This window comes from Nerophis ophidion, linkage group LG07 (assembly GCF_033978795.1).
Source record: "Nerophis ophidion isolate RoL-2023_Sa linkage group LG07, RoL_Noph_v1.0, whole genome shotgun sequence".
Taxonomy (NCBI): Eukaryota; Metazoa; Chordata; class Actinopteri; order Syngnathiformes; family Syngnathidae; genus Nerophis; species Nerophis ophidion.
In genome coordinates, this window is record NC_084617.1 from 52,368,889 (window position 1) to 52,386,160 (window position 17,272).

Here is a 17,272-nt window from a genome sequence, read left to right on the forward strand (position 1 = left end):
GTACACACACACACACACACACATGCACACACACACGCGCACATGTGCGCGTGTGTGCGTGCAGGCATAGGGCCTGCAGTTTGTGTGTGTGTGTATAATTTTTTTAATTTTATTTTTTAAGTCAAGATTGTTTTTGTTTGCGAATGAATAGATTTGGTCTATTTGCCGTTCCGTAAAAAGGTGGAGTTCCCACGTGACGTGAGATTGTGACAGCACAGTTCCGGGGAACAACATAACAAACAACAGCTGAACGGCGAGCCAGGCGGACATTGTTTGCCTCCCGCTGACAAGACACGTTTTCTCATTTGTATGACATGACAACAAGGGACACATTTGACACGCCGACAGATGTACTAAATAGGAGGAAGACTGCGACTTGTAAACAAACCGCTACCAGTTAGCATATAGCTTAGCATTTGCCGCGTCGTTAATTTGTCCGCAATTCGGCTTACGGTCAAAATGTTTGAACTGTGAAGTAAACTCTCTTCTAGCTGTATTGTTGACTGTCGTCAACAAGCTGTCGAACTAGATTTTTGTTTACAAACTGCGTTTATCTTGACAACACAGCCTGCTTCTTGGTGCTTATCGCGAGGAATAACATGTATGCTCCCTTGACCGATGAGTTGCTATCGATTGTGTACATCATGTTGCTGTGAAGACTTCCTAAATTATAGTAGCAAAGCTTCCCCGGGAGGGATGTAATGCGTGCAAAAGATGGAGGCTGTCCGACACAAGAAGGCCAAGGCAAAGGTGACGAGTACACCTGTTTTTGAATAGACAACACACATGAATTGTGAAGGGGATCCTTACATGACACTGTAATATGTGGTTGTGATTGTTGCTTGAATAGTTTTTTTAATGTAACGTTTCAAAATGGAGGACGGCGTGGCGCGGTTGGGAGAGTGGCTGTGCCAGCAACCAAAGGGTTCCTGGTCCGATCAACCAACTTAGTCACGTTCGTTGTGTCCTTGAGCAAGGCACTTCACCCTTGCTCCTGATGGATCATGGTTAGAGCCTTGCATGGCAGCTCCTGCCATCAATGTGTGAATGTGCGTGTTACTAGGGGAATGTGGAAATAGTGTCAAAGCGCTTTGAGTACATTGAAGGTAGAAAAGCGCTATCAAGTATAACCCATTTACCATTCTATTGTCAGGTGGTCAGAAAACAGAGAACGACGGAGGACAAGAGGAGCGCTGCCCTCTCAGTCATTAGTGATGATGCCTCTGAATTCAGCAGTATCCCTCTCAGCCTGCCACATCAGGAGAACTGTGACCCAGTTCAACCCACCGAGACAAAAGCACAGTCATTAGATCTGCCTGCTGAGTCTCATCAGGCCTCCTCGTCACCAACAGCAGTGTTAACGGAGACTTTTCAATTAGGTCTACACTTGTCAGAGACGTTACCAGCCATAGCCGAACAGGCGCAGTCAGCACAGCGGGGAGAAGCTGATGGCGGCGTGTTGGGGGCTCAGCTCCAAGGCAGCAAGCTGGAAGCTGATAAACAGTCAAGTTTTGACGTGGAACACGTCCCAAGTGCTCCTGCACTGTACCCGTCTGTCCCGACTCTTGCGGAGGGATCCAGGATAGAGCTCCACAGGGAAGCCGTGAGGACTTGTGGCATAGGGCCTGCAGTTTTGGCACTGGCTGAGCCAGAAACTTCTCCTCCAAGTCTGCAGCCTCTGGAGTCTGAAGCGGAACTTTCCAGGAACAAACTCTACCCTGAATTGCCAAGGACGACAACAGATGTTCAGGTATTTCGTTACGTACCGTGTTTCTATTTCGTGCCTAAAACTTTTGCCCCCAAAGGCCAAAGTGAAAATGGGCTGCAGGCCAAACACAGTGGTTTTGAATGTGAAACACAAACAACCCTAAATGTAAATAATACAGTTCCTTTAATAACTGCAAATAATACATCGATAGCTATTAGTTAACCTTCCAGACATGCCATTAATGATTGGGTGCGCTTATAGGTTATCCATATACAACTTTTTCACTTCCAATACAATACCAATATTGGCACTCTGAGTGTTTTCTAATACTTATATTAATCCAATATGATATCAACATGAATTATATTTCTATTACTTGGTAGTGTGCAATGTTAGAATAAGATTTGACCAATTGAAATTACGCAGAGAACACTAGTAGGTATGAAAATAACTTACCTATTTCTTATTAATCGTTTTGTCTCAGGCTGTATTTAAATTGAAGCGGAGTGGTAATTGTTTTTGGCGACACCTGGTTACAATTTTCCAATAACTGAATCTCATGACAAAGTAAGTTAAGTGATGCAGACATGTTTGTATCCAAATAATTTTTAATACGCTTCTGCCTCAGAGACTTTGTAAGTAATAAGAATCTCAGATTATTTAATACTAGTTTATTTTGACAACTAACCTGTAAGCAATACAGCTAAAATCTGTATCACAATTTAAGTGCTATTATATCGGCCAATAACGATAGTTATTTATGTTTTTTATGACCTATCAAAAATGACCAGGAAGAAAAAAAAAAAAGGATTTTATTTTATTTTTTGATGATTATTTTCCCCTCGGACATCAAGGCAAAAAGGAAAGGAAATGTCAACGCAACCATAGAAAACACTCAACCAATGTAAAGAAAATTCGAAAATCACATTGAACACTTAAAGGGGAACTGCACTTTTTTGTGAATTTTGCCTATCGTTCACAATCATTATGAGAGATAAGAAGACAAAGGGTTTTTTGGGTTTTTTTTTTCATTCTAACATTGGGTTGTTCTTGGTGGCTAGCAATGCGGCTAATGGGAACGATCCATTCTACTTCTAAATGCATTCAAAAATCTTCAACAACACACTTAATTTACTTTCCGTAACCTGTATTATAACCAAACTGTAGCAACATTGTTTTTGTAAGAGCAAACACTGAGGAACTATTTTTCTAGTGTAGTGATACAGTAATAACTGTAAAAGCTAGCTACGGAAAGAGACAAGCTAACATCTGTGTCAACACCAAACACTTTTGAGTTTGTAATGCACAACACACTGTGATAAGACAACACTCAGTACTGACTGAAAAACATGAGTAATCATATCAAAATATCTGTAAAGTATTAGCCCACATTTCATGTTTTTTTTGTACTTAGCTAACCAGACAGCGTATGTTGTCTGTCATGACACAAGCATGAAGTGCTGCATGTATCATGATCAATATAAAGTGTGACTTCAAGATAGCAAGAGTAACCCCCCTTTATAAAAAAGGAAGCAAATTAGAACCTGGGAACTACCGACCTGTTTCTATTATCAGTTCCATTTCGAAAGTAATGGAAAAAATAGTTTATGAACAGGTTGGTAGATACCTTGCTACTAATAAACTAATGTACAAATTCCAATCCGGCTTCAGAACTAACCACTCCACTGACACATACTTTCTCTATCTGACCGACCACATCAAACATGAGGTGGACGCGGGCAAATACTGCGGCATGGTCATGCTGGACATTCAGAAGGCCTTTGACACCGTTAACCACGCTATACTGTTGGATAAGCTCAGAGCAATCGGATTCAATAAAACCTCATCGAGCTGGATGCAATCTTACTTGGAGGGGAGGAAACAGGTGGTAGAGGTGAAAGGCACCGTGTCCCCTCCCCTCTCGGTAAGCTGTGGAGTCCCCCAAGGCAGTATACTAGGACTTTTACTGTTCCTAATATACACAAATGACATGCCATTAGCATGCCACTGTGAATTGTTCCTGTTTGCGGATGACTCGGCCCTGCTGGTATCCGGCAAGGACAAGTCATAGGTGGAACAAATCCTCAGGGCTGAACTCCTTAATATTTGCACCTGGCTCGCTGACAACAAGCTATCCATACACTTAGGTAAAATGGAATCCATCCTATTCGGGTCCCACATCCACCTTAAGAATGTCAGGGACTTCACTATAAAAGTGGGTGACATTGTGATCACCAGGAAAGATGAGATCAACTACCTAGGTTCCATTCTAGAGGCTAATCTTTCCTGTGATAAAATGGCAACCAAGGTAATCAAAAAGGTCAACCAAAGAACGGGATTCCTCTACAGAATCTACTCTCTGGTCAACAAAAGCACCTTGAAGATTATAGCGGAAACTCACATTCAACCCTTTTATGATTACGCTTGCACCTCCTGGTACCCTAGCACCTCCAAAACCCTCAAATATAGACTCCAAACATCCCAGAATAAGCTAGTCCGGTTAGTTTTAGACCTCCACCCCAGATCACAACTCACTCCAACCCACTTCTCCAAAGTGGGCTGGCTTACGTAGGGTGGAGGACAGAGTAAAAAAACGTGCACTGAGCCTAGTCTATAGAATCCGCTACACCTCCCTGATACCGAAGTACGTCAAACTACTTGCTTAACGTAAATGACCGCCATAACCACAACACCAGGGGGAGCTCCACAAACCCCTGTTAAACCCAGATTCCGATCTAACAAAAGTCCTAACTCATTTTGTTTTTATGCCACATCAATGTGGAATGCACTCCCAACAGGTGTAAAAGTAAGTGCATCTCTATATTCCTTCAAAACCGCTCTAAAACAACACCTCCAGGCAACTTCAACCCCTTACTAATACCCCCCTCCATTCACATCCCATCTCCCCGGATTATAAATAACCTAATGTAAATAATCAAATGTACTTCTAATGTATTTACTTGCTCCTATGCTATCTGAACTCACTATGATCTCTGCTCGCTGTACATATCCTACCAAGTAATACCTACACTGTTTCAATGTCCATTTCTCTGTTGATGCAATTGTTGATGACTGAAGTACTGATATCAACCAAAGCTCCTCATCCCACCCCCCGGATTGTAAATAATGTAAATAATTCAATGTATATACTATGGTGATTAACCTGTGTGATGACTGTATTATGCTGATAGTCTATATTTGTACCATGAATTGAAAAACTTATTCTGGTGTTACCATTTAGTGGTCAATTGTACGGAATATGTACTAAACTGTGCAATCTACTAATAAAAGTATCAATCAATCAAAAAAAAACTCACTCAATGGACAGTTGTCTGTTTGGTCCAGCTAGACAAGGGCGTTTACTCCAGTTTATTTGGGGAAGCACTCAATTTATGTCAAAATAGCATGGCTTTAAATTCCACATTTTGCAGCTTTGAGTCACTTTCACCTCACTCTCGGCTTCCGTCTGCTCCAACGTCTCACTTTTCCTTCGTACTGGCTTCTATAAGCAGTAATTCATCCTCTATACAGATTCAAAAAGATAAGGTTGTAAATCCTCTTTTGTCCATAATTATTCATCTTCATTGTTTCTTACCGAAGCTGCCATGATTTGAAGACACAAACGTCTTTGTTTCCGGAAGTACGACACACCGTTGTTGCCAGAAGTCGAAAGTGCGCTGCTATGGAAACAGAAATAAATGTGCCAAGGAATTAATTCCAGCAATGCAATAAATTGTACATATTGTTATGAACGTGTTTATACAAAAGCGTTGATGGAGGATTTTGTTTTAGAGGGCTTTTAAGGCTACAAAAAGTTACTCCTGCTAGCCGCATCTTCCAAGCGTTTTTTATCATCTTTAAAAAAAAGAGTAGTGGGCAGTTGGGCATTTGTGATATAGAGTAAATCGCTAACTTGATAATATCTTGGAGACACCATCTGCTCTGCAGGGCAAAATATGATGAATTTGAGAATCATTAATGAAAAAGAGAGTGAAAAGTTTCAATTTGTCTTTGTTCGTTCAAACACAAACATTCCAATCTGGATTATTTTCCTTGGCAGCACTGTCCAAAAGGACAGTGCAGCGAAGACGCTTCAAATTCCTTCCCTGTCTTTTACGGACACACACCTATTGTTTGTTGACTTTTGTTGGACTGACTGCCTGTGTTATTGTGATAAAACTCTGTGAAAGGACTAAAGCCGCAGAACAAAGCCACTCTGCAGGCTTGCACACACGCAAAACGCAAAATACATCCCACCCACCCAATCCCATGTCTTTTCCTGTCGGAAAACGAATAAGGCCCCCAGCTAGTGGCAGCTTTGGGATGGATCCCCGCCCCCTCCCTCCTCGTTGGAAGTCTTGAGTTGTATGTCGTAATATGTAAATATGCTTTACTTGTGTTTTTTTCTGGTCTCAAACTTAGTAATGTATTGTAAAAATTAAGTGCACATTTTGAAAGGTTTACCAATAATAAAACAAACAAGGTACAGATATACACTAAGAGATAATGTAGGAAACACACACATATAAACAATTCAACATAGTGCACCATTTAATTCTGGTTTCCCTTTCTTGGTTGAAGCAGTTGTTTAAACAAACAAGCTTATTTACCTTTTCAGATCACAATGCTGATCTCTTTTTTTTGGTACAATGCGACCAAAGCTCGTTGTAATTACTTACATATGTGCATTGTTCTCCAGAAAGCGAAATTAATTCACATTCAGCCAGTAGTTGCAACGTGTTGTACTTGTTTTGTATAGTACAGTTTGTTTACCGTTGCTGTAATTATGCCTTTCCAAGATATTGTGGGATAAATCAGCTTCATTTATATGAATGACATCTTTTTGCAGCTCTTGTTCTTCACAGATGTGAAGTGGCCCACATGCGGTGGCTGTCCATATACAAACCCCGTTTCCATTTGAGTTGGGAAATTGTTTTAGATGTAAATATAAATGGAATACAATGATTTGCAAATCCTTTTCAACCCATATTCAGTTGCATATGCTGCACAGACAACATATTTGATGTTCAAACTGATAAACATTTTTTTGTTTGCAAATAATCATTAACTTTATAATTTGATGCCAGCAACACGTGACAAAGAAGTTGGGAAAGGTGGCAATAAATACTGATAAAGTTGGCGAATGCTCATCAAACACTTATTTGGAACATCCCACAGGTGTGTAGGCTAATTGGGAACAGTTGGGTGCCATGGTTGGGTATAAAAGCAGCTTCCATGAAATGCTAAGTAATTCACAAACAAGGATGAGGCAAGGGTCACCACTTTGTAAGCAAATTGTCGAACAACACTTGTCAACGAGCTATTGCAAGGAATTTACGGATTTTACCATCTACGGTCTGTAAAATCACCAAAAGGTTCAGAGAATCTGGAGAAATCACTCCACGTAAGCGATGATATTACGGACCTTTGATCCTTCAGGTGCTACTGCATCAAAAACCGACATCGGTGTGTAAATGATATCACCACATGGGCTCAGGAACACTTCATAAAACCACTGTCAGTAACTACAGTTGGTCGCTACATCTGTAAGTGCAAGTTAAAACTCTACTATGCAAAGCAAAACCCATTTACCAACAATACCCAGAAACACTCCCGGCTTCGCTGGGCCCGAGATCATATATGATGGACTGATGCAAAGTGGAAAAGTGTTCTGTAGTCTGACGAGTCCACATTTCAAATTATATTTGGAAACTGTGGACGTGGTGTCCTCCGGAACAAAGAGGAAAATAACCATCCGGATTGTTATAGGCGCAAAGTTCGAAAGCCAGCAACTGTGATGGTATGGGGGTGCATTACTGCCCAAGGCATGGGTAACTTACACATATGTGAAGGCACCATTAATGCTGAATGGTCCACACAGGTTTTGGAGCAACATATGTTGTCATCCATGCAACGTTATGGACGCCCTTGTTTATTTCAGCAAGACAATGCCAAGCCACGTGTTACAACAGCGTGGCTTCGTAGTAAAAGAGTGCGCGTACTTTCCTGGCCCGCCTCCAGTCCAGACCTGTCTCCCATCCAAAATGTGTGGCGCATTATGAAGCGTAAACTACAACAGCGGAGACTCCGGACTGTTGAACGACAGAAGCTCTGCATAAAACAAGAATGCGAAAGAATTCCACTTTCAAAGCTTCAACAATTAGTTTCCTCAGTTCCCAAACGTTTATTGAGTGTTGTTAAAAGAAAAGGTGATGTAACACAGTGGTGAACATGCCCTTTCACAACTACTTTGGCACGTGTTGCAGCCATGAAATTCTAAGTTAATTATTATTTGCAAAAAAAAACAAAGTTTAAGAGTTTGAACATCAAATATCTTATCTTTGTAGTGCATTCAATTGATTATGGGCTGAAAAGGATTTGCAAATCATTGTATTCCGTTTATATTTACATCCAACACAATTTCCCAACTCATATGGAATCGAGGTTTGTATCAAAGGCATTGTTTAACTTATCTGTTGTGCTTTTGTTGACAACATTGACGCAGCTAAACTCTGCCATCGAAACGTAGCTTGTTGTCAATGTACCATTCATGCTAACGGCGCTATCCTCGAGTACACTTTGCTTTAAAATTGAATTTTAAACCTGATTTGCACCGATGTTAAGAAATCTGTCTCTGAAATCCAGCCAGTTACCTCAGTTTTTTCTAATGTTCTGTTTTACAAGCCATGTATCAATGCGGGTATCTTTCTGGTTAAGCCTTAGCTCGGATGTGATTAATCTTCATTTATGTTTGATAACGCGATATTAAAAAAAAAAATATCAATCACATGCGTTAGCGCATTAACTTTATATATAGTTTTAAAAAGTTATGTAGCAGCTTCATGCAGCTGGTTTGCATATGTAATGTTTGTATTAATGATTTAGATGAAATAATTTATAATGATTAAAATTATGTTGTATACATTTATTTTACTAATAACGACCTACCTCATATACTTTTTAGGCGTTCTCATTGGAGCAGCTGAGTGTTTGGGAGCCAGGTGGAGGACTACAGGCTTGGCTAGAAGGTGTTAATGTATGTGCGGACCAGTTTTGTGCTCTGGCTCGGCAGGAGAACCATGAACTCGCCGAACTTCTCCAGAACTACTGGCGCTGTCGCAGACAGCTGACACAGGCTCACACGCAACTACACACACAGTCCTCGGACTGCAAAAGTACTCAAAATCGTCTGTGGAGCTTCAGAGATGAACAGTTAACACTCCAGGTTCAGTGTTTTGTAAACAAGCAAAATTCTGCCTTACATTTAATGACATGAAAAACTGCTGATGTATAGGAATTTCGCCCCTAAAGGGTATGTGTGCAGACCAGGCCAAGGTGTGTGGGTACCACCGCTTTCAGCAGGCAGAGTTCAGTCAGGGTGTGCTGGCTGAGCTAAGCAGGTTGTTTGAAGTTCGCCTTGAGCTGCTACATCAAAAGGTGGCTTTGCATGCATACACAGCTTTGCTGTCACGTCTTCAAGTGGAGTCATACTTTCACCGCCTATTAAAAGGTAATCAAAGGCATTTTCTTTTGTTTGTATCAGACATTTGGCTCCACCTGTGACTCCAAATATTACATATTTCACATTATTTATCCTTTTCTTTCGGTCAATGCACGTCATCAGATTGTTCTGCTAGCAAACAACAGCCCTGTTCCCTTCAACCTCTTAAAGAGGCCATCAGCGTCCTTTTTGGCTTCACTCGAAGAGTCCTTGATGACACACAGTTCCAGACTGACATCCATCACTGGTTGGAAAGACTGGTAAACACACACATGCACATACTTACCTTGTGAGTGTTTAACCCTCACCACAACATGACTGTTTTTTTTAAATATATTTGTGGCTGCAGGTGGCAGTGCTGCTGCATGTTGGTGAATCAGGAGAGCACCTCTACCTGCTCAGTCATCTGCTATGCTGTCCTGCTGGGGTAGGCAATTGGGCTGCCTCATTTCTTCAGGTTAGTTGAGAGAAACATTGTCCCATTAATTGTTATGGTCTAGGTTTTGACCTTGATTTTAATCCGCTCAGATCCAAGTTTGGGGCAACACCTGTGGAGTGCAAGACTTCATGCAAGCTCTTGCAATTCTCATGTCACCTTCTCGGTAATGAAACGCACTCACTTGCCACCACATTGGGTACATCTTAACAATTGAAAAATTTAAAACCAAAAGTTTTAATGATACTAACACAGTACTACATATCAGTCAATCAAGTTTATTCACAATACCATATTATAAATTACAACAGTAGTGAAAATCCATTTTAGGATGGTGGTAAGTGAAAGGGTCCACCAGATAAGCTTGAAAAAGCTTTTGGCATGGAGCCCAGAGGTCAGTATATGCATGGAATGCTGAGACATGGTGGCAAGCACAAAAACACGATATGAGGAACACAAAAGCAAGCATTCACATACATACAACCAAGCATGGTTGTACGATTTTGAGTCCCGATCCCATACTTTGACAATAGATTATTTAAATTAACATGTTTTATTGCAAGTAACTTATGTAAACGAAACAACACGTTTTTAAACACTTTATCGTATTAAATGTATAATTTGCTGGTGTTGTTATAAATCCAATATTTTTTTAACCAGAATGAAGTGGTTAGTGCACAATAGTGAAACAAAAATTTCTATTTACTCCCAGCTTTCCTTCATACAGAGACTGTAAACAAAATAACACAAACAACTACTGTATTTTTAGCAATAATACAAATATTGGTCTAATCACTTTAATATATTTATCTACTAATACTTTACGAGGTATCGATAATCTCGACATCTTGATCGATCACCCCTACTTTACGCTGAAGCTTTAGGGGTTAGCTTGTTGTGTCGTCCTGCTCTGTGTTTGCACAGGTAGCATGCTTAACCATTCCTTTTCCTCTAGTCATCCAGTGATAATCATACGTGGAAGAAACTTACTTTATTACCGCCGTGGTAGTAAGGAATAGCATCTTATCAGCGATTTTTCAATGTGGATCGGCAACGCGCTCATTGCAGCTAGCTCTCAAATTAGAGCTAGTGTTCTGGCAAAACACGCACCCTCCTGGAATTTGTGCAACTCCTGCATGTGTCTAACAAGGAATTTGCAAGTTTAATTGTGTCTCTGAGTGTGCATCCCTTTTGAAGAAATCTATCACGTGAATACAGTGGGGCAAAAAAGTATTTAGTCAGCCACCAATTGTGCAAGTTCTCCCACTTAAAATGATGACAGAGGTCTGTAATTTTCATCATAGGTACACTTCAACTGTGAGAGACAGAATGTGAAAAAGAAAATCCAGGAATTAACACTATAGGAATTTTAAATCATTTATTTGTAAATTATGGTGGAAAATAGGTATTAGGTCAATAACAAAAAATAAACTCCATACTTTGTAATATAACCTTTGTTGGCAATAACAGAGGTCAAACGATTACTATAGGTCTTTACCAGGTTTGCACACACAGTAGCTGATATTTTGGCCCATTCCTCTATGCAGATCTTCTCGAGAGCAGTGATGTTTTGGGGATGTTGCCGAGCACCACGGACTTTCAACTCCCTCCACAGATTTTCTATGGGGTTGAGGTCTGGAGACTGGCTTGGCCACTCCAGGACTTTCAAATGCTTCTTACGGAGCCACTCCTTCGTTGCCCGGGCGGTGTGTTTGGGATCATTGTCATGCTGGAAGACCCAGCCACGTTTCATCTTCAAAGCTCTCACTGATGGAAGGAGGTTTTGGCTCAAAATCTCACGATGCATGGCCCCATTCATTCTTTCCTTAACACGGATCAGTCGTCCTGTCCCCTTAGCAGAAAAACAGCCCCAAAGCATGATGTTTCCACCCCCATGCTTCACAGTAGGTGTGGTGTTCTTGGGATGCAACTCAGTATTCTTCTTCCTCCAAACACGACAAGTTGAGTTTATACCAAAAAGTTCTATTTTGGTTTCATCTGACCACATGACATTCTCCCAATCCTCTGCTGAATCATCCATGTGCTCTTTGGCAAACTTCAGACGGGACTGGAAATGCACGTCTGAAGTTTGCCAGGGGGACACGTCTGGCACTGTAGTATTTGATTCCTTGTCGGCGTAGTGTGTTAGTGATGGTAACCTTTGTTACTTTTGTCCCAGCTCTCTGCAGGTCATTCACCAGGTCCTGCCGTGTGGTTCTGGGAGTTTTGCTCACCATTTTCATGGTCATTTTGACCCCACGGGATGAAATCTTGCGTGGAGCCCCAGATCGAGGGAGATTATCAGTGGCCTTTTATGTCTTCCATTTTCTGATAATTGCTCCCACAGTTGATTTTTTCACACCAAGCTGCTTGCCTATTGTAGATTCACTCTTCCTAGTCTGGTGCAGGTCCACAATTATTTTCCTGGTGTCTTCGACAGCTCTTTGGTCTTGGCCATAGTGGAGTTTGGAGTCTGCCTGTTTGAGGCTGTGGACAGGTGTCTTTTATACAGAAAACAAGTTCAAACAGGTTCCATTAATACAGGTAACGAGTGGAGGACAGAAGAGCTTCTTAAAGAAGAAGTTACAGGTCTGTGAGAGCCAGAGATTTTCCTTGTTTGAAGTGACCAAATACTTATTTTCCACCATAATTTACAAATAAGTTCTTTAAAATTCCTACAATGTGAATTCCTGGATTTTTTTTTCACATTCTGTCTCTCACAGTTAAAGCGTACCTATGATGAAAATTACAGACCTCTGTCATCATTTTAAGTGGGAGATCTTGCACAATCGTTGGCTGACTAAATACTTTTTTGCCCCACTGTATATTGTAAACCATAATTACATAATCATTTCCATGTAATGTTAGTCAAACTGTATTTGTTTCAATAGTCCCTTTTAGGGGTGTTTGTTTGAGTATGACCTGTGTGACCGATCCATTGATTGAGACTTTTATTAGTAGATTGCACAGTTCAGTACATACTCTGTACAATTGACCACTAAATGGTAAGACCCGAATAAGTTTTTCAACTTGTTTAAGTTGGGGTCCAAGTTAATCAATTCATGGTACAAATATGGCTGACTAAATACTTTGTTGCCCCACTGTATATTAATTGGCCAATGTAAACACTGAGACACAGCTGCAGTAATGATTAGCTGGGATCTGCTGCAGATCAGTATAAAGGGCGATCCTATTCAGTGATTGGGATGAGGACATCTCTAGTAGTATGTTTGTGTCGGTTTACACATGTGGTGGCCAGTGAGTTTAAAGCATTGTAACAAAAGCAACATATATTGCTCACCAGTTGCGTCTTTGTTCTGAATTTAGACACCGAGCAGAATTTCTGGGTCATATGAAGCCATGTGACAGCCTTAATTCAGCTTCATCTGGACCTGAGTCAGGAAACTGGACCCTTGTGGATGAAGGAGGAGAGGAGGTACTTGTAGCTACCCAATACTAACATGTTTGCAGAAAAAAACTAGAAACACAAGACATTGTATAAAATCAAAAAATAATAGCATGGTGGTGCATTTGGTTAGTTAGGGTTTTAATCCCAATTCAGACCCCTCAATGTGGAGTTTAGTTTTCATGTTCTCCCTGTACTTGCATATGTTTTCTTTTGGTACCCCAGTTTCCTCCCACCTCCTAAAGATCTCTAATTCAGCGGTGTTAAACTCATTTTATTGAGGACCACATTGCAATTATGTCTGCCCTCAGAGGGCTGCAGTGAATATTTATGACTTAAAATGTATTATCTTGTTACACAATTTACAGAGGTAACTTTTTTTGGATTATTGTGTTTTTTCATTGATTAATGGATAACTTGTGTCTACCAGATATTTAAGTAGTTATTTTTGATAACCAAACAAAAAATGTTGCCTGATCGGATCATATTAAAGTGTAGAACATATGCAATTACTGCAGTAAATGTTTCTGTCAAAATTGAAAGAACAAATAAATTGGGCTATCCATCCATCCATTTTCTACCGCTTATTCCCTTTTGGGGTCGCGGGGGGCGCTGGCGCCTATCTCAGCTACAATCAGGCGGAAGGCGGCGTACACCCTGGACAAGTCGCCACCTCATCGCAGGGCTAAATTGGGCTAGAAAGTGCTTTATTATTTCCAGCTTTCACAGGGCACAAAAACATTGTATATCGTATACTGTAAATTGACAGCTTGTTACATAAAATTATGTGGATGCCCACATAAAGTAATGTAGTTGATCACTCAAAATAACATGGCATACCACATCAAATTATGTGGCGGGCCTTATTAAAAAAAGTGGCTTACCACATACTGTAAAATGATGTAGTGGGCCACACAAAACGACCTGGCGTCCCACAAAGTATAGTAGAGGATCATACAAAATGATGTGGCATACTCATACTCCTTGCACTTTGACTGCAATGTTAATATAATTCAATTTATTTTCTACTCTTGTTACAGCTTGAGGACATATTTTTTTAATTGATGAGGTTTTACATAACAAAACGTTTCAGTCTTTGTTCCAGTCAACTGAGTCACACTCAAAGCTGTTAGAATAAAAACATTGTGCTAAATGAATGCCCATTTGATGAGCCTGTTAATTTCACACTACAACTGCTGCCTGTATTGTTAAGAAATGTTGTGTAACAGACTGGTTTTATTTGCAGGATGAGGATCCGGAGAGCAGCTGGTTGCTGCTGTGTGAGGATGACCTTATCTCCTTTATGACCCAGTTCCCTTTTCAGCAACTCTATTCACACATGCTGGGGATGAGCAAGCCAGGTGAAAGTGCACGTTTATTTTTGGCTTGTAACGTTGTAAATGAATTAAGTGACTGAACACTTTTTTTACAGGTGTCTATGAGCCTCAGGGGTACTCTAGTCAGAAGATGATGCGTGTGTTTGCATTTGCATCCTCGCTTATTGAAATTCTTGCCGTTGGCCTACAAACTTATAACAGGGCTCGATACAGACAGCTAGTGAAACGAATAGGATACATCATATGGTTAGTACGCCAACTAGATCATTCACAATATACACGCAAAGTTGATCTCATGTCTTCGTCTATTCATCTTTTACAGGATTACACTGTGTTATGTCAGTGATCACTGGGCTCAGTATGTGAGTGTGGCTGGCACCAGTTTGTTCAGCGCTCACGCCCACTCTTTGTCGCTGGAAAAGCTTCAGGTGGAATATGACCATCTCTTCATCAGGGCTGTTTTGCATGTTCTCAGAAACAAGAGGTGTGTTGTTCTTCTAAATTTTAGATATAAATAAAACTAGTATTTTTTATTCATGAGATGTTATCTTTCTCTCACAGGTTGGGAATTTGGTTGTTCATGTCTGAGATGCCTTATGGGACCCTCTCCAGCTGCATGCTGTGGAGGATCCTTTATGTAATGCAGTGTGCAGAAACCGCAGGACTAGAAGCTATTAGTCCTGCTAATGACACACAATCCAGTATTCAGGCTCTTAGAGGTAAACAGAGTTAACTTTATTTCTGGGACGCCGCTTCTGCATTGAACTAACGTTTCTCTTACAGAGCCAGAGCATCAGGAGAGGTTTGAGCGGTGGTTGTGTGAGGTGAACAGCTCTGACGGCATCTCCCTCCTCACCGCCTTAGCACACATGGCCACGCCCACTCAAAACTCAGATCCTGCCTTTGTCACGAACATCACTCTGCTGATATACCAGGTGTGAGAACATTATTTTAAGGATATTATGTAATCAGGGTTTTTTCGGTCATGAAAACCAGGAAAAGTAATAGAATTATAAAAAAGGCAATTTTCAGGCCCTAAAAAGTTATGGAAAAAAATATTATTTCAGAAGTTTTAGAAAAAGTAATGAAAACATATTTAGAGTTTCATTAATCCAGAAAAAAACTGGTGTGTTGTAGGTAGGGATGGGTTCCAAATTCGGTACTCTAATAGGCACCGACCAAACTCCTTCGATACTACCGTGTCGTTCTGGGCAATATAGAACAAAACTAATATTGTGGTATTTTTTGTCTGTATATCTTTAAAATTTAAGTTAAAGTTAAAGTACCAATGATTGCCACACACACACTAGGTGTGGTGAAATTTGTCCTCTGCATTTGACCCATCCCCTTGTTAACCCCCTGGGAATTGAGGGGAGCAGTGGGCAGCAGCGGTGCCGCGCCCGGGAATCATTTATGTTGATTTAACCCCCAATTCCAACCCTTGATGCTGTGTGCCAAGCAGGGAGGCAATGGGTACCATTTTTTTATAGTCTTTGGTATGACTCGGCTGGGGTTTGAACTCCCAACCTACCGATCTCAGGGAGGACATTCTAACCACTAGGCCACTGAGTAGGTGAAAAAAAAAGTGTTTTACAGCTAGATAACCAGTGCTGAGAACACTTAGATGATTTTTGTTGTAATTAGTAACGTAATGTGTTGTTTATTCTTTAAAAAGTAGTAAGTTAGACATTTTCATTTATTTTGTTAATAAACGTTAGGTTTATACCCTCACGCTTGTGCGCGGCACAGATGTAGGTTCTACTCTCTCACTGTGGTGAAAGCTGCTGGCTGTTCAGTTTTCAACTAATTTTCAGCCACCCAGCCGCTACACTACTTTATTCCGCACAGGCTGTGGTTAGAGGCACTTTTAAAGGCCTACTGAAATGACATTTTCTTATTTAAACGGGGATAGCAGGTCCATTCTATGTGTCATACTTGATCATTTCGCGATATTGCCATATTTTTGCTGAAAGGATTTAGTAGAGAACATCCACAATAAAGTTTGCAACTTTCGGTGCTAAGAGAAATGCCCTGCCTCTACCGGAAGTCGCAGACGATGACGTCACTCGTGTGATGGCTCCTCACATATTCACATTTTTTTTAATGGGAGCCTCCAACAAAAAGTGCTGTTCGGACCGAGAAAACGACAATTTCCCCATTAATTTGAGCGAGGATGAAAGATTCGTGTTTGAAGATATTGATAGCGACGGACTAGAAAAAAAAAAAACACAATTGCATTGGGACAGATTGCGATGTTTTTAGACACATTTACTAGGTTAATTCTGGGAAATCCCTTATCTTTTTATTGTGTTGCTAGTGTTTTAGTAAGTTAAATAGTACCTGATAGTCGGAAGGGTGTCTCCACGGGTGTCTTGACGCACAGTGTCTCAGGGGAGTCGACGGCAGCTATGGACGGCACAAGCTCAGCTTTTCTCCGGTAAGAACTGACTTTTTATCCACAATTTTCTCACCAAAACCTGCTGGTTGACACGTTGGCTTGACTGCGCTCTGATCCATAGGAAAGTTTCACCTGCAGGAATTTTAAACAAGGAATCACCGTGTGTTTGTGTGGCTAAAGCTTCCCAACTCCATCTTTCTACTGTGACCTGTCCAATATTAATTGAACAAATTGCAAAAGATTCAGCAACACAGATGTCCAAAATACTGTATAATTATGCCGTTAAAGCAGACGACTTTTAGTTGTGTGTATGCGCAGCGCTCATACTTCCTAAAAACCTGTGACATCTTGCGTACACATCATCATTACACGACATTTCGAAGACGAAACTCCCGGGAAATTTAAAATTGTAATTTAGTAAACTAAACCGGCCGTATTGGCATGTGTTGCAATGTTAAGATTTCATCATTGATATATACACTATCA

At 40.7% G+C, this 17,272-nt stretch overlaps 1 protein-coding gene across 5 annotated transcripts in view; it reads left to right on the forward strand.

Moving 5' to 3' along the window:
- Nucleotides 1-108: 108 nt before the first annotated feature.
- Nucleotides 109-17,272, forward strand: part of epg5 (ectopic P-granules autophagy protein 5 homolog (C. elegans)) — a 47,401-nt gene continuing 30,237 nt past the window's right edge. The window contains exons 1-13 of one of the 5 annotated variants that reach the window (XR_009807524.1): nucleotides 109-750; nucleotides 1,154-1,750; nucleotides 8,673-8,933; nucleotides 9,020-9,218; nucleotides 9,333-9,469; nucleotides 9,559-9,666; nucleotides 9,738-9,811; nucleotides 12,973-13,081; nucleotides 14,298-14,412; nucleotides 14,484-14,634; nucleotides 14,711-14,872; nucleotides 14,950-15,107; nucleotides 15,172-15,323. Coding sequence is in view for 4 of the 5 variants with exons in the window: in XM_061906402.1 (XP_061762386.1) it covers nucleotides 715-750; nucleotides 1,154-1,750; nucleotides 8,673-8,933; nucleotides 9,020-9,218; nucleotides 9,333-9,469; nucleotides 9,559-9,666; nucleotides 9,738-9,811; nucleotides 12,973-13,081; nucleotides 14,298-14,412; nucleotides 14,484-14,634; nucleotides 14,711-14,872; nucleotides 14,950-15,107; nucleotides 15,172-15,323 (2,259 nt within the window). In the remaining variant the exon portion in view is untranslated. Of the gene's footprint in view, nucleotides 751-1,153; nucleotides 1,751-8,672; nucleotides 8,934-9,019; nucleotides 9,219-9,332; nucleotides 9,470-9,558; nucleotides 9,667-9,737; nucleotides 9,812-12,972; nucleotides 13,082-14,297; nucleotides 14,413-14,483; nucleotides 14,635-14,710; nucleotides 14,873-14,949; nucleotides 15,108-15,171; nucleotides 15,324-17,272 lie in introns of those variants that run through there. The other 4 variants (XM_061906402.1, XM_061906400.1, XM_061906401.1 and 1 more) reach the window with 4 other exon arrangements.